Here is an 18,209-nt window from a genome sequence, read left to right as displayed (position 1 = left end):
AACTACAGGACAAATTATCATGAAACTGGGGAAGGGGAAGGATGCAGTGTGGGTCAGGATTCAAATTAAATAATTAATTAAAATTTTTTTGCAGACCCAGGAACTTTGTTTTACTTTCTCTGCAACATTTTCAACTCATTCCGTCTATGATAAATTCCAAGTGACAGATACACAGACAAAACAATGAAAGACAGTTATGGAATGAGAGAGAGAACTGCATTGATGCCCCTTTTGGGTACACAAACAACTGCAGCTGAAACTATGAGGTCGAGTTGAGATAATTAATGGAAGAACAGCACATTAATCTTGAAGGAGGTATTATAATAAGAACTTTATTTGTATAGCACTTATCTAAACAAGATTACAAAGTGCTTCACAAAAAACCTATGTCAAAAAGATGAATGAATTATAATAAATTCAGTACAATTTTAAGGGCCAAATCATAACATAATAAGGTCAAGACCTTAAAATGTGTAGAGCAACCCAACAGTTCCCACAATCAGCACAATGACTGTGGAGAGAAAAAACTCATAAACTGGAAGAAACCTCTAGCACAGTGGTAGCCAACCCATCGGCTGCGATCTACCGGTCGATCTCTAAAACCTTCACTGTCGATCCCCCAACTCTCTGGACTCGCTGGCTGCGGTTGCGCCGCAGATCAGCTGTGTGTCGGTTGTCTGTTGTTCACACGCGCAGTGTGTCTGCTACTGGCGGTGGAGCTGCAGGTTTATCTACTGCAATTCCTTCAATACAAGTCGGATTATGTACTAAACTAAATGTCAGGACTCCGTATGAAGACAAACATCTTCCGATCTCTCAATAACAATCAAAGCCCCGTTAGAAGAAGTGAATGGATTCAGAAAGTGAAACGCTGGAGTGCTTTTACTTTGAAACGGGTTCGGGAAGTGTTGTAAAAACGTTTGTTTCATAGACAAGATAAACATTGTGTTTCACAGCAGAATAAACAGAGAAAATTCTGTTTCACCTGAATTTTAATGTTTATCTGATGAATTTATGTCACAAACATAAATGGTTGCAATATTTTCTGTATGCGTTTCAAAATAAAAGCACTACAGCGTTTCTGTTGACAGGAATCCATTCTTTTGTTTAAAAAGTTTTTTTTTATTGTGAAATATTTGCAGGAGTAAAAGATGCACGGCTTCATACTGTATAATACTTGTATTTATTTGAGTAAACAGGACTACTTTTATACAAGGAAATATTCCTTGTATATGGCCATATTTATGGCCATATTCAAGGCAAAGCCAATGCAAAAACATTGTGCTGGGGGTAGAGACTAGGAACAGTTGTGTAACCATCACATTTGAGCTCTGTCAGACTGGTTGTTGAAATAATAATAATAATCTTCACCTGTACCATGGTGTCATCAGGCTACTGGCTTGTATGGCAGTGCTATGAAATCCATGTGAAATGTAAGTGGGGGCCAACCCATGTTGAGCTTTGAAAGTTATTAAAAGAATCTTAAAATCAATCCTGAATTTAACTAGCAACTACTGAATGGATGCAAGTAATGACATGATATGAGACCTATGGTTTGTTTTAGTTAAAATATGAGCAGCAGCATTTTGAACAAGCTGCAAACAAGTTACCAAGGTTTGACTAAGGCATGTAAAAAGTGCATTGCAATAGAAGAGTACTGATTTCATTTTGTAAATAGATAGATGGAAGATGGAAGTTGCAGGATTTAATGATTTCATTAATGTGTGTTTAAAATTACGTAAGTAATTCAAAAGTGTAAAAGTATACGCTTTCCCCAACAGAAGCTTATGCCTCTTAACGTGCGCACATTACAAAATCATACATTTACACAACCATGAAACTTTATGTACCTAACTGTAAGTTTAATATTTTTATTTTTTATAAAGTAACTATATAGATTTCAATTACATTTACAGCTCATTTATATGACAAACTACCTACTATTATCAGAGAACTCATTCCTTACTACATTAATCCTCCGGAGTCTTTACTACATTATTAAGTTAGAACTCGGTAGTCAATACTACAGTATTCAGTTAGTACTCATTATTTATGACTACATTATTACTCAGTAGTCAATATGACATAATTGCATGAGTCCTCAGTATCTATTACTCCATTACTCCATGACCTTAGTAGTCATCACTACATTATTAAGCAATTCTTAGTATTTATAACGTCATTATTACTTGAGCACTCAATAGACAATTCTGCATTATTACATGTTTATTTAGTAGTTATCATTAATACTTAGTAGTCATGACTACACTATCATGTGAGTACTATAAAGTCAATACTACATTTATACACGTGTACGCCATTGTCAATACTATGTTAAGTGAGTGCTCAAAAGTCATAACTAAGTTATTATTTGAGTAGTACATTATTACATGAGTACTTAGTAGTCAATATGACATAATTACACAGACTACATTAAAATGACGTGTATTTGTCTGAGTTGGAGGACTTGTTGTTATAACATGAGTACAGAGTCATCAGTACTAAATTGTTACATGTTTAGTACTCAGTAGCCAATACTACACTATTACATGATATGCAGTAGTCAATACTACATTAGTATGGGAGTATGTAGTAGTTATTTCTACATTACATACAAACATCAACTTCAATGTAGAGCAGGAAGCTAGCACAGCCCTGTGATCTTGGTCCAATTGTAGAGCTTTAATGAACAGTTACGCCAGTGTTACAGTGTACACACCAAGAGGCTGAGGGGAATAAATGCCAATAGAAATGTCTTACTAGTCTAATACATCATACAGGTAGAATAAATTATATTACACACATGCCAAACAGAAAGCAAAACTAAACAAGCAGAGCAAGGACCAAGAGGTAAACAGAAGAGGTCAGGTGAATAAACATATCTGTACATTTGATCCTAAATGTTCTCCTTGGTTTGCTGTCAGTGAAAAAATATATATACACAAGGTAGAAGGTTAACACAGTCAGCGTCCAAACAGTTTCCATGGCTCTTGAGGAGATGAAGAAGGATGCTCTTATAATGTGATGACTGGGTTTACAAGCATCATCCTCACATAAACCCATGACTAAACACTGAGCATTAATCTGGAATGGAATTAAATATAGAAGAAAGAAAGAAAGAAAATAGTAATAATAATAATAATAATAATAATAATACAGAAGCATATTACTGTTTGCAGGAAGCATTTCACTGACATAGCTAAACAACAGAAAGTCTTAAACTGATAGATATACTGGGTTTACTGGGCCGTGTGCGCAATTGATGTGCCTATATTAAATGTATCAAGATAATAGGTAGGAGTTTGCATCAACAGTAAATTAAGACAGGAGCACATCAGAAAACACAGGCTTCTTCTGCTAAAGTATAAAAAAAGTTTTATGGGGAAATTAGCTGTTTTTTTAATAAATGCTCCGAATGTATATATGTTGAAATTGCCAGCAGTGACTATCTCTGAATGTTTGACTTCCAAATATTCACAGTGCCCTTTGGGAGGTCCCAGTGATGAGAGGGACTCTAACGTCTGAATAGAGACATCTGTTGAGGAATGGCTGAATAATACCACATCAGTCTGCTACAGAGGTGTTATCTCCTTCGGAAAACACACATGCACACATGGATTCCTGATGGCTGATTGTTTTTTTCTTTAAGCTGCCATTATGTTGTGCTGATATTCAGTATGTGTCAAGTTTTGACTCAAGACATTGAAATTATTTAGACCCCAGCATATTATTCTTCAAAAGCTAAAAAGAAAAACCAAACCCACTCTTTTTCAAAGTGCCCATATTTTGTCCCTTTTCTCATTTCCTGTGTCATAGTTTTTGTGCGTGTAAAAGTTCTGCTTCGTTGACTAAATGTCTGCCGCAAAGGGAATCCTTCTCTCCCACAGAAAATCCTGAAATGCGTCCTTTGCACTGCTGCCTTTTTTCATAAAGCATCTACATCACCAAGTGACATGTAACTTGTAACAGGGCTATAAAGTAGAAGTAGAAGCTGGCTACAACATTGCTGATCAAGAAGCCTCTGGGCAAGGGCCATGACATTTGCAAAACACGCTTGTGGTTGATCTTCTTAAAAGAGTTAGGCAGCTGATCGATCACAGCAGACTGGACCAAGAACTAAAACAGAGGAAGAAAAGAGGCGCTGCTTAAGCTAAGCGCTTGCTTATAAAGCAAAAAATTACAATTATAATTGTATTTTAACATTACAGCATGTAAACCTTTTCAGTAGACCCTCTAAATTTGTAAATGTACACTGTAAATGGCCAAAATATGGGCATCTTAAAACTCAGCCAGGACCTGGCCCTGATCTGTCTATTTGGGCAGAAAATCTCACCTCCACTGTTAGCACCAAAACATCTGTGAAAGTGTGCTATCAGAAGACGGACACTTGAATTTGAGGCAGCAGTCAAGAGGTGACTCAGAAGAGTAACTGGGCTGTGCTTTCTTAAAGGGTTATTTCACCAAAAAATGTAAATTCACCACTATGCCAATGGGAGGCCCTGGAGCCGCGTTCACGTTCGTGCACATGCACACCGCACAAGCTTGCGCCTCTATGCTCTTGCCCAAGGGGCACGTGACAACATCAGTGATATTCAGCAGTAACTGCAGCGATGCTACCGCGAACCCCGCGCGAGCGCTTGTGTGTGTGCGGTGTGTACGTGTGAACGTGAAGGCAGCACCGGAGGAGGATATCAGAGGACATTTAGGCTAGAAACATGGTGTAACTGACGCTGTTTCAAGTCGAATTTGAATGTCAGGGCTTATGGACACTTTTCTGTCTTTTTTTTTAACATTTGAACACTTAATTCAATTTTATTGAATTTTGCTGCAACGCTGTTTACCCCTGAAACGCCTCAAGTGTCTTGTGGACTCAAACACTTTACCCACCCCTCCATCGGCATAGTGGTGAGTAGGTAATGAGGGAATTTTTTTCAGTGAACTATCCCTTTAAGGTTTGTTCAGACTGAATGCAAACATCAATTCAACAGCACAATGAACACCAACACATGTGAATTCACTCTGTGCACTATCACAGGATGACTGTAATGCATAATTCTCTCTGTTTCATTGTGGGCAGTGACAACCTGAAAACATTCATCTGTCATTGTCACACTGTAAAAGATTAGATCTCTGATATAGTGAGGATGGTTTGCTTGCTTCATAATTAACATCTGTCCCAGGTTTTGTGAGTAATATTTTAGATGACACCCTTAACTGGTTGGCTCAGGGGTCACATAGTATTGTTTTTTTATCACTTGTTTAAAGCTATACAGTAAACTTGTTTACAAAATGTGAGGAACAAAGGAAAACTGTATTACTAACAGTGGAAATCCTTGTTGTGGATTTGATTGGTCCCATGGGGAATGTTTAAAGCTTGGACAGCTGCATAATTCGATCCTTAAACAAGCACTTACATAAAGTATAAAACATCTAAATATCAGCCCCATGTAGTCAGTCTATGACACACATGTACACTCACACACAGATTTGTATGGATGGCAGCAGGAGGTGCAGGTTGTGCTGGTGACCAGATGTCATGTTGTTTAAACATGTCAGGCAAGCACTAGTAGGCCTGGCCAGTCTCGACCTGCAGCAGTCCCAGTACAGCTGTGTGGTCGGCCAGCTTCATCCTGCGCTGACTGGACAGGCTGACGTTCTTTGCCAGGTAATCCACAGCAGCTGGAGAGGATGAGAGACAGGAGCCAGAGTTAATATCCTCTTCAGCTGCTACTCAGACACTCAACATTGTGACATCTTGAAGAAGAATCTGTAGTGACTCTGGTCAAAGAGAAACTCAGCAGCAGAGTGGTGAGTAGAACATGACTGTGTTGTTGTTTTGATGGAATTGGTGCAGTGTATATACCGCAAAACATACACAGTTGACCTTGTCAGGTATTATCTACCCCTACCCCTTAGTTTTTTCGCGTGGCTGTGAAGGGAATAGTTTTGTCCAATGTCTCTGTATGACGTAGGGGTAGTCACCATCTAGCCCTTTAAACACCCCTTTAACCATAGTGTATTCAGGAACTCTCTGAATATGAAAGGGTAGATGGAAATTCCCTAATGCTTTACGAACGGACCAAGTGCATCTACATGGCCACCGCTGCTGGTAAAATGTTCAGAAATGTAAGAAATCCTGCAAAGTAACTCAGATTTTTTATCTATATTTTAGTCTAATCCAGTAACAAATTCATATGTAATTGAATTGCTGTAACAAGTATTTCAGGAAAATCGCTAATCACGCCATCAAAACAAGGATGTCTGAGTGAGAATAATAAGTAACGCTCGTTACTCCCATGTCCGTATATGAAGTTTGAAAAAAACTTCCCTGCTCATGTGATAAACTTTTCAGTGCGGGACAGAAGTTTCTATGGACAGGACTAACGTTACATTCAATCAATCAAATTTTATTTGTATAGGCCATATTCACAAATCACAATTTGTTTCATAGGGCTTTAACAAGGTGTGACATCCTCTGCCCTTAACCCTCAACAAGAGTAAGGAAAAACAAAAAACAAAAACAACTTTTAACAGGGTAAAAAGAATGTAGAAACTCAGAGAGAGCCACATGTGAGGGATCCCTCTCCCAGGACGGACAGAAGTGCAATAGATGTCCAGTGTAAAGGAGAACATCAAGATAAGGGTATTTGCAGCATTGATTAGAATAAACACTTTGTAGCATAACTGAAGGTCAATGAGTTGATGGATTATTGTCAGTAATGGTCGAGTATCTGAGGAGACATATTGTATATCAAGCAGTCTTGGTATAATCATAGTCTATGGTCAGCAGCCACCATGATCGGATGCCACCATAGTCCACAGTCATTGTCCACTGCCGCCATCAGGATCCACCATCAGCTGCCACCTCGATCGTGGTCCACCACCATTATCAGATGCCAGCACGATACAGGATTTGCCATTACGATCTCTGATACTCGATCCACCATCATAATACACAATGTGGCCGCGGCCGTGGCCCTGGATCCGCGGACGATAAGGCAAAGGGACTCCGGGGAAGAAGTCAAGTCAGTAACATGTATTGATGAGATATGAATTTCTTTGATGTGATTAAAGAGGGAGAAGAGGAAGGAGAAGCTGGAAAGAGAAGCTCCAAGTGTCATGTGTCCCCCGACCTTCTAGACCTATAGCAGCATAACTAAGAGCAGGTCTAAGACAAGCCTGGACCAGCTCTAACTATAAGCTTTATCGTAAAGGAAGGTTTTAATCCTACTCTTAAACGTACAGATGGTGTCTGCCTCCCGAACTGAAAGTGGGAGATGATTCCACAGGAGAGGAGCTTGATAGCTGAAAGCTCTGGCTCCTACTCTACTTTCAGAGACTTTAGGGACGACAAGTAAGCCTGAATTCTGGGAGCTCAGTGCTCTAGTGGGTTGATAAGGTACTATCAGCTCTTTGAGGTATAATGGTGCCATATTATTAAGGGCCTTGAAGGTGAGGAGGAGAATTTTAAATTCTATTCTAGATTTAACCAGAAGCCAGTGTAGTGAAGCTAATACTGGAGAAATGTGGTCTCTTTTCTTGGTTCTTGTCAGGACACGTGCTGCAGCATTTTGGACAAGCTGCAGAGTCTTTAACGACTTACTGCTGGAGCCTGATAATAAGGAATTACAATAATCAAGTCTGGATGGAATAAAGGCGTGGACTAGTTTTTCTGCATCTTTTTGAGAAAGGACATGTCTGATTTTTGAGATGTTATGCAAGTGAAACAAGGTGGTCCTAGAAATTTGTTTTAAGTGAGAATTAAAGGACATAACGTTGGTTGGCTGCTGATGAAGTAGCGAGTGGTGTCCCTATTCCTAGGAAAGATTTTCTAAGCCTACCCTTTGTGGCTCAGTTTGAAGGGGGACACTCCAAGCGAAGGGAACTTCATAACTAGTGGTAGGGCCAAGGGAGAGGAAGTGGGACAGGGACTTAAACGTTGATGAAAATAAAGGAACCTGTGACCCAGTGTGTCTCACTGATGTGTTTTTAATACTTTTTACAAACAATGGAGTTCTATGGCACAGAGAAATAAGAGATAAAAGGTGTTGATGCACACAATCACACACATAAATAGTACTTAATCCACAAAACAAAACATATATTGTATAGTTGCAGAATTGTTTGTTCATTCACATTGACTGACAACATAACACTGACAGAAAGACAAAAGCAGCCAACAGTTCTGCTTCCACAAACAAAGATAGAGACAGGTAGTCACTTTCTTCGAAAAACCTGGCATTAATGCTCAGTATATTTTTCTCTTGGAGTGGTGGATGTTGCCCCTCCCTGGTTTAGCTGGCGATAACTTCTCTTTAATAGGGCTGAAGAGAGGGGGGCTGACAGCAGAAGGGATGTGACATGGTGTGCATGTGTGTGTGTTTAGGCTATTGGGGGCAATAAGTAAGACATGTCAGTTAGGATGTTAGTGTGCACAAAAAGGAAGCTGTCACTCGATGCTGAGGAATGAGAGAAAGAAGAGCACCTATGGGTGGGCAGGTCTGTCTGCCAAGATGCCAGTCAGCCAGACAGCTAGTGGGGGAGCAGTGTGTGTGTGTGTGTGTGTGTGTGCGTGTGTGTGTATGTTTCACAAGGGTTTAGTAGGCCCTGTAAAGGAAGCTGTTTTTCCTGTCAGCCAGGTTTATACCTTAAATCCCTGTTGAGCAGTCACACCGAGAGTCCTCTGCCACCAAGATACAGCTCATCTGATAATACACACTAAAACATATGCACACATGTACAAATACAGGTGCAGGCACACACTCTAGCCTCAGCTATTTTGACAGTATATACTTTAATCTGTCAGGAGCTTTCTGAATTAGAACAAGAGAGGAGTCAAATGTCTCAAGTAAACTGTTAAATCTGTCTGCAGGAAGGGGGTGGGGTGGGGTGGGGGTACAGCCAAACCACTAACTTTGCATTACAGAGGATCAGTCATAGCATAAGAGAGATTTTGTAATAGAAATGTTTTAGTATATAGCTAGTTATCAAGTTGTTATAATCTGGAATCATGCTTTTAACCATATTACAGTGGTATCGCATTTCCACCCCCTTAATGCAGTTGGCACATGTTACAATGTCATCTGTTGCGGAGTGAATGGGGGAGCAGATCCACAGGTCTCCCAATTTATAAAATTGTATCTATGTGTCTTGATTGTGTAAAAAAAATTAAAAAGTCAGACTCAGACCTCATCAGAGCTGAAAAAGCCCCCAACCAAAGTGATCCCGACTCATGCAGCAAATAGCACCAGCAGAAGCATTGGGCCTCCTGAGTTTCTGTGGACTTTATACTAGGGGGCCAGGCGGGGAAACTCTGCCCACACATACTTCTCTTCCGGAGAAACTACAGACGATCTCTGGGGTTCAGTGCATGTATGAAAGCAGTGATTGATTCCACCCTTAGTATAATAGATCCCCTGCCGCTCTGATTCCCTTGGAGTTATGCCTGTCCATTGTAGTTCTGTCTCTCTCTTTGTTTGTCATGTGAGGGATGTGAATTGATCATTACTGATTTCAATATGCATGTGTGTATGTGTGTGTCCTTTGATAGAACATTACCTCAGACTTTGAAGTTCAGGTGCATGAGTGTTGTCTCTTTCACTTGAGTAGTGTGTATGTTTGTGTAGTCACCATGTCAGCAGCACTTTGGGGGTTCACTTACTTGCCCAACTTTGACGACATATGGACTGCAGCACTGAACCACAGACCTTCTGGTTAACCTGCTCTACCTCTTGAGTCTGGTCCACTGCATTATGTTTCCACTTAGTATGATATTATTTTATAAAAGAAAACCGGGGTCAAGCACCCAGTACTGAAGAGCCAACACCATTTCTTCTCTAAGCTCCAAAACAGCGGATATGCCAAAGTGCAAGGAGATGCTACCAGCCAACCCCTGTCTGCGATTTGTTCAATTGTCATAATACTACCATTGGCTGGTGAAATAGAACTTAATCATTGCCCACAATTAATGGCTGACATTAGCCCAATTACACAACCACCAGCAGGGCTACCAGTTATTGTTGCTCAATGTACCCTTAGTTTACTCTCCCTTGGCATTCTCAGGGCTCAAACCAGCTCTGGCATGGATAAACTCCTATGTAGCGTTGCTTTTGAGGCTTCTGGCACCTGCTGTGCTGTGGTTTGTTCCCTTCGAGTGCGAGTGTGCTATCATTTGCTTGAGTGCACCAGCCTTTTATGACACATCTCAAACACTGGCTTGAGTCAAACCTTTAAATAATGTTAGTGATATTTAAATAAATATGATAGCTATTGTATATTTGTTGGCTAAAATAGGAGAAAAAAAGAGCAGAGGTAGAATCTTGTGGCCTCATGGTAACTCTTCATAAGGGTTCCATTGGATTCCATGTTATTTTTTTTGCTGGGTTGGATTCAATGACAGCTTGACCTTTGTGAAAAAGGCTGCAAGAACCTTGAAGAGCACCAACAATGTGAAACCCACCAATACAGTAACATAAAAAAATGGTACATCTGAAAGAATGGACACCCATTAAAGCAATGTCAGCCATGTGAGTTATGAACAGATCTACAGTAGAGATATTGGTGTAATCAAAAAAGCCAAAATCATGGCGTTAATCAGGAGTGTCAGTTACCAAGTTCAAGCCTCAACATTTTACTTAAATATGAGGGAGGAGGATCATTCCCTTGATGGCAACAACAATACACATTTTAGATAGGGAGGACATGTGGTTTGAAAGAGTAGTGAGGGAGGCCACTTATGTCAAAGTAGAGACATTATTCCCCAGTAGAGGTGGAGGTCTAAAACATCACTTGTCGCTCACCCACAATGTTTCACCCCTTCCCAGGAGATTTAACAAGCATTCACACTTGGCCTAAAGTGACTCCAACAAGTCTAAAGACTGTAAGGAGCAATAATGAACCATGTAACATTGATGACTTTAAAAACGACCCCACAGAAGTTAAATGCATAGGTCTTCCCACCAGGCAGTAATAACTGAAGAGACCTCTTGGATGAGAGTATTTTTAAAAGTCTACAACAAAGTCCAGTTGCCCTCGACTCATCTTCTATTGGATAGCGTATTTGGAGTTGTGCTTCTTAAATATGAGTTGGTCACTGTGTACTAATAAATCAGTGGTGCTGTCCATGGTGCTGAAATTCCAAACCTTATCATAATCCACATCTCCATAAATTTCTGATCTTCTTCGTAAATGTTGTAGCTTACACACTATTTTTTACAGGTAACCCCACTGCAGCACTGTGTCTTGGGATGTGGTGTCCCACCATGCTAAAGTGATATTTTACGCTGCCGTTGACTCCGTATAGTAGGCTATAAGTTGTTTATGCATTACCAAACTATGAGGAGGATAGGGAGTGATGGTCATCCCTCCTTCCCTCTATTTGTTTGATTGTTCCTGTGAAAAATACACCAGGAAGCGTCCACGGACTAAACCCTTTTTTTATTTTCATTTACAGCACAGTTTATGTGTGTGTGATTGTTTATTTGACTGTGCTGTCTGTACTCTGACACTAGCTGTGCTGTTTTCTCTCAGTGGTGTGTGTCATTCTGTACTGTAGACTATGCTTGACTGCTAGCAGCAATACTTTGTCTAACTCTGAATAAATGTGGAATTATTGTTTATTGGAATAATTTACTGAGTGGAATAACTGTGCTTAATTAATTGTTTATCAATTAATGACAGAGAGCTTTAAAAAAGGGCAAGTTTCATAACAAAATGTTGCTTAACCTCGAATAGCAGCACTCACTCTGGCCATACTGACTGTACTGGTAGCCGGCAGCTGCCACAGCTGAGTCCATGCTGTAGCTGGTGGTGCTGTATGTGGGAGGGCAGTAGGACTGGGATGAGGGATGGCTGTCCACCGTCTTAATAGAGGCCTCGGCTGAACGCTGGCTGCAGCTGCCTGAGATGACGTTGGATGGAGAGGAGTCCAAGGCGCTATGGAGCGGTGAAATGGAGAAGTCGTGTTGTGGCTGTGAGGAGACTCCACTTGGGTTACTCAGAATGCTCATCACCTGCAAAGACACAGAAAAGGCTTTCAGCAAGAGTTTTTACCGGGCTTCTTCTGATCACTTTTTACACAGCAACAAACAATGGTCAGATTATTTTGAAAACTATAAACAACATGTTAACAATGGTCGCAAGATATTCCATAATCATTCTTAGAAGATGAACCCTTTTAAATGTAGTGAACTGTGGGCTTTAATGATAATATCTGACAACTCTGCAGTCACAGGATACAGCCACGTGTAGTCAGACAATCTGTCAGATTCAACAAAAACTAACAGCTTGGACAAACTTATTTGGAAGAAAAACTGAAACTATATTATAAATACCTCTCAAATAAAACTGTCTTTAATTATCAACATCTGGTGTTAACATAACAATAATGGCAAAACTACTAACTAAGACAGCTTTCTTCCACCTGCTTAATATTAAGAAAATTAGGAATTAATTAAAAAGAATATGAATTCTTTACTATCCGGATGTCCCAGTAAGTCTGTAAAAGCCTCCAGTTGGTACAAAATGCTGCAGCAAGAGTGCTGACAGGAACTAGAAGGAGAGATCATATTACTCCTGTCTTAGCTTCTCTGCTTTGGCTCCCTGTAAAATTCAGAATAGAATTCAAGATCCTGCTCCTGACATGTAAAACCCTTAACAATCAAACCCCCACATATGTCAAAGACCTCATAACACTGTATTGTCCCAACATATCACGTCTCTCTTTAAACACAGGCTCTCTTGTGGTTCCTAGAGTCTGTAAGAGTAGAATGGGAGGTAGAGCCATCAGCTACCAGGCTCCTCTCCTGTGGAACCAGCTCCCACTCAGGGTTCAGGAGGCAGACACCATCTCTACATTTAAGGTTAGATTTAAAACCTTCCTTTTTGATAAAGCCTATAGTGGGTTCTGGATCAGGTGAGTCCTGAACCATCCCTTAGTAAGGCTGCTATAGGTCTAGACTGCTGGGGTAATTGTATATGGTGTGTATTTATATAGCACTTTTCTAGTCTTGATGCGTAACGCGCTTTACTGGTCCAGTAACTTTCTGGTTCGAGGGCGACAGCTCTTACCCTTGAGCCACAGCTCAGAACATGCACTGAGCAACTATTGCTTGTATTATTATTATATTAACTGTCGCTGCTATCACTAAAATCTTAAAGCATGTGTTGGTTAATGCCATGGAGCTAATCTCCTCCAATTTACTACCTTCTTTTTTAGAGAGGTGTTATATAGAGTACAATGAGGCTGCTGTACAATTTAAGATTATCAATACATGATTTAACGTTATGTGTTTACTGTAGAGTTGTAGGTTTTTTTTACGACACAAAGGTAACCTTGCTGATTGTTGCCGATTTCGTAGCCACCTGTTAAGTGTCTTCTGTTGAGTTAGTGTCAGCAGTATAACTGAGTTAATCAAGCAATTCCATTTTTTTTTAAAAAATTATTTAGTTTTAGAAATTCAGTTGTAGATAATACAACTTTGACAGCTTTTTTCAACCTTGTTTTGTTTGTAATGGGAATGCTGGACAATGGTATGTTGCCTGGTTGATCTGGTAATGGTGGTTTTGCTTTAGAGTAAAAAGAGGTAAGGGTTGTTGGGGGAGGAGTGGCAGAGAGACACAGGTAGAGAAGTGAGGAGGGGGTAGATCCCCTACAGGATCCCAAAGGGCGTCAAAGCTAGACTTTGGGTGAGAAGGTGAGGGGTTTCCAGCAGCCTGACACCTCTATTGAGGTTAACATGGAGGTGGTCTGTCACTGCATAGCAGCACATTGTGGTGCTTGTAAGTGGAAATTATTCAAATCTTCATATTTAGCATAAGCTCACACACATCAATTAAAGGCGCCTGGATTAGGGGGTGAAATATTTGGGCGACCATAATAAAGAAAGCACCAGGGTTCCTGCCACTGTTGGAGAATAGCTAAAATCTTCAGAGCTGAGGTCTGTGCCCTGAAACTGTTTGCTTCTGTGCTTGGCTACTATAAACAGTGGCCTTACTTACTATATGTATGTATGTTTGTATTGATATTATAGTTGATAATGTTTTCCCCTTTGTTTAACAGTAACACGATTACCTAAATTCAGTCATAATCTGTTGAAAATGTGAATTGAGTGCTGGTCTAGTGAGACGGTTTTTAGATTCTCTGTACAAGATGATTTTTTAGTCCCTTGTTAAAGGTTGAGTTAAACAATACTATCCTTATTCACTCTCCTTCAGAGTGAAATGATACATCATTACTGGGCCTTTCCAATGAAAATGACATGACATTTTACTACGGACTATAAGCTTTTCAATACCAGGCATCTATGCTACAAAAGACTTGTTCTTGGTGCAAGGCTGGCATCACAGCAAAACAAAATAATACACAACTCTGGAGGCTGGTGTTCACTTGCGCAGTCTGGTGAAGAGTTTACGTATAAGCCTACCTTAAACATAATGTGTTTTTTAAACTGAGATCTGGTCCATCTCTCTGCCTCTACCTTACAGAAGTCCTGAGAGCCGAGGTATCAGCAGACAGAACACACAAACACCACATGTAGAGGAGCTGCTATAAGCAGCAGCAGCAGAGTCAAGTTCCCTGGTTTGTACAGCTTTGCAGTGTGCTATAGTGTCATCAAATGTATTATGATGATTATTATTATTATTTTCTTTGTCAGACTACTTTGCTGCTACTCTAACATAAATCTAGTATATATATATACATGTTTTTATGAAGATACAAGAAGACATTATTTATTGTTGTAGTGTGTTCATTTACAGTAAATGGCCGGTTTGGTAACATATAAAAGGTAAGTAGTCAGGAGAAGGTGAGGAAGTTTTTTGTAACTTGGGTAATATTTCTGTGGTTTTGGTTTTCATTATTTTAGATATTATTCAGTACTCCCCCACTTCATACCTGAAACTGAAGGAATATGATGGACAGATGCTAATAACACCTGCCATACTGCTGATATGTGATTTGAAGACGTTTTAATTCAGTCTGTTGTCTTATTTGAACAGCACCCCTGATATTACCTCCAATACACACCTCATCACACTGTTCATGGCCATATGGAGCGCCATTTATATAGACGTTCATTAATAGCTCACAGTGTGGAAGTTGTAATATTGCGCTGGCCAGGTTTGTCAAGAAAGTGGTCAGCCACAAACAGGTGAAAGCCTCTGGAGGGTCAGAGGGTAGAGAAGGTTGTCTACTAGCCAGAAGGTCAGGTTTGTGCAAGATAGTGAACCCCATATTGCCCCTGACAGCTGTGCCGCCATGTATGAATGGTGTATGATACAAAAATGTTTTGCATATAGCAGCACTTTATGAAGGTGTGTGTGAATCGGTCAATGTGGCTCTAAAGCACTTTGAGTGGTTGATTAAATTGGGAAAGTGCTATATAAACATAAACATAGAAATAAATATGTGGGTTAAATTGTGGATTTGTTAGAAAGCACATTGTAAATTACTACTGGTATCAGTGTAACTCCCAGACCTTAGTAAATAAACTGGTGAGTAAAATACTTTGGGGATATAATCATGACTCTATATAATGATGGATGACATGACAGCTGCCAAAAAGTGAGGCCAAATAATCTTGAGCGCCCCATGGTGGCTGGCTGCAATATACAGTAGGTGTTAGTGGACTGAACATGAACTACTAAAAAGTCAAAGTACAGTAATTTATGTTTCTCAATAATGGTTTCTGTCATTTCAAATAGTTCTTATCACACTGATGTTTGTTCAAGAGTAATTTTTTCTGATAAGTTTTGTTTTGATTGCTTATTAATCAGTTAACAGTTGAGATTAAGTCTGACTCCACATAACCTTGCAAGATAGCGGCTTCAGTATATTTTGATTTAATTTTTGTTCAATGGGAGCAAGATGCGGCCTCCATCTTTATTTACAGTCTGTGGATGTAACAAATCATTCTCAAATCTTAAAACAACTGCACTGAAGAGCATATGAATTCAGCTGTGGTGCAGAGCTGAACGAGTACCAATCCCAAATGTACCAGACCATACACTATAACAGCTAGACAGTGATATTGAGACATTCAAAAAATACATACAAAAACAAAAGGACACAAACATATACACAGAGAGAAAGAGAGAGAGAGATTGAGAGAGAGATAGTAGGTGGATAAGGCAATAAGAGCCCATCTCAAACAGTGTGAGGAGTCTTAGACAAATGAAGAGATGGGACAGGAGCAGAGGTGTGTATTATATCTGTACCACACAGCACCATCCCCCACTTTCAGTGGTCGCCAACCCGTCGATTGCGATTGTCTTTGAGACTACCCCTGTAGATCCCAAAATTAATAGAAAAACATAAATGTTCAGTTTTGCGAGTAACAGGTGCTGCCTTGACCAATGACATAAGAAACAAGTGTCGGTAAGTTAACTGTCGCAAACGTCAATATACGGCACTCACCAGTGACAGGTAGCTAACAATTAGCTGGCATGGCTGAGATCTTTGAGACTTCCCTGAAGCTCCCAAAATTAATAGAAAAAAATGTATGTTCCGTTTTGCAACGCTACCTCTGCCTATCTCTCTCCCCACCTCTCTCCCTCCCTCTTTCTCCTTGTCTCTCGATTCAGCTGCTGAGAGTATCAGTTGCTGCCTTGACCAATGCGATAAGAGATAAGTGCCGGTAAGTTAACTGTCATTAACGTCAATATGCGGTACTCACCGATGATAGGTAGCTAACAGTTAGCTAGCATGGCTGAGGCTCCATGAAAGAAGATGAAAACATACAATTTCCATTCAGAATAGGATGAGGAATTTCTTTTCACCTTGGTGAAAGACAAGTGTGTATGCATGTTGTGCCACCAAACACAAGCACTGTATAAAAGAGGAAATCTGGAGAGGCACCACAACAGCAACCACCAGAAATTTAAAGACCGCTACCCAGCGAAGAGCAAAATCCGTAAAAGGAAAGTTCACGAGATGACGGAGTTGAAGGCTCAGCAAATGCTTTTCACAAAACCTGCAAGTTCAAGGAAGCAATGGCCATTAGAGGCAGAGACTGTATTCAAGACTTAAAAAACAAAGACGACATCCAAAACACACTCCGATGTATACCGCTTGGCCCTGCCACAGTGACAAGGAGGGTTGAGTCACTATCAGAGGACGTGGATCAACAAGGACTTGTCACTCTGAAGATTTGTCACTACAGTTTGATGAATCTCTAGATGTAATGGACACAGCTCAGCTTGTTGTATTTCTCAGAAGGACTTTCCAGGATTCTACAACAAAGGAGGACTTCCTCACTCTTTTGCACTTAAAGGAGAGAACGAGAGGTGAGGATATTTACAATGAGTTTAAAAACATGCTCGCCCCATTCATAAACTGGTGGCAATTACTACTGATGGGGCACCGGCAATGCACAGTGTGCGCACTGGTTTTATAGCACTGTGCCGTGCTGACCCTTATTTTCCTGACTTCATAAATTATCACTGTGTGATTCATCAGCAGAGGGCAGGTTGTGGACTTTTCTCATGTAACGACACTGGTGGTCAAACTGATAAACTTGATTCAAGCAAAACCGCTTCAAGAGGTGCGCTTGTTCAAGGTGTGATTGGATTAGCTCGATGCAGCTTACTGAGACCCGCTCCTCCATGTGGATGTAATGTGGTTGACCAAAGGGTTGCAGCGATTTGTTGACTTGCTGCCTGAGATAAAGATTTTCTGTCTAGAAAGAACGAGGAGCACCAGGAACTGTCAGATGATGCGTGGCTACTGGACCTGAGGTTTCTGACAGACCTAACAACAAAACTGAACGCACTCAACAACGGGCTCCAAGAAAAAGGGTGACACCTACCCCATATGATAAGTGCAGTGAATGCGTTCAAAGCCAAGCTCGGTGTTTGAACCACACATTTAAAGAATGGGAGAATGACACACTTTCCCAACCTGGAGAAAATGTCTCAGGCCATTGAAGACAAGGATGCTTTTCACCCTGAGCAGTACTGTGCTCACCTGGACAAAGTGGCAACAGAGTTCAATTGGCTTTTGGTGAGCTAGATGTCATGGAAGATGTTGCTGCATTTGTCTCAAATCCATTTCTGCCCATTGAAATAGAACAAGTAGCAGCCAAATTCCAGGAAGTATTTGCTTTGCCATGTGGAGTTGACATGGAGATGGTTGTTTTGCAAAATGGCATAGAGCTGAAAGCCAGATCAAGGGACAGTGACTTTTGGGCACTTGTCAGCATAGAGAAGTTTCC

At 40.4% G+C, this 18,209-nt stretch overlaps 1 protein-coding gene across 5 annotated transcripts in view; it reads right to left on the bottom strand.

The window, feature by feature from the left end:
- Positions 1 to 2,661: 2,661 nt before the first annotated feature.
- The window catches only part of LOC118111049 (paired box protein Pax-7), a 60,218-nt gene continuing 44,670 nt past the window's right edge, over positions 2,662 to 18,209 (bottom strand). For 4 of the 5 annotated variants that reach the window (XM_047340375.1, XM_035159328.2, XM_047340376.1 and 1 more), the window contains 2 exons: positions 11,744 to 12,011; positions 2,662 to 5,679 (listed from right to left, as the gene is read on the bottom strand). In XM_047340375.1, coding sequence (XP_047196331.1) covers positions 5,564 to 5,679; positions 11,744 to 12,011 — 384 coding nt within the window. In that variant the 3' untranslated portion in view covers positions 2,662 to 5,563. Of the gene's footprint in view, positions 5,680 to 7,712; positions 12,012 to 18,209 lie in introns of those variants that run through there. The other variant, XM_035159327.2, reaches the window with a different exon arrangement.

This window comes from Hippoglossus stenolepis, chromosome 6, assembly GCF_022539355.2.
Source record: "Hippoglossus stenolepis isolate QCI-W04-F060 chromosome 6, HSTE1.2, whole genome shotgun sequence".
NCBI lineage: Eukaryota > Metazoa > Chordata > Actinopteri > Pleuronectiformes > Pleuronectidae > Hippoglossus > Hippoglossus stenolepis.
This window is presented reverse-complemented; position numbering and strand designations above follow the sequence as displayed.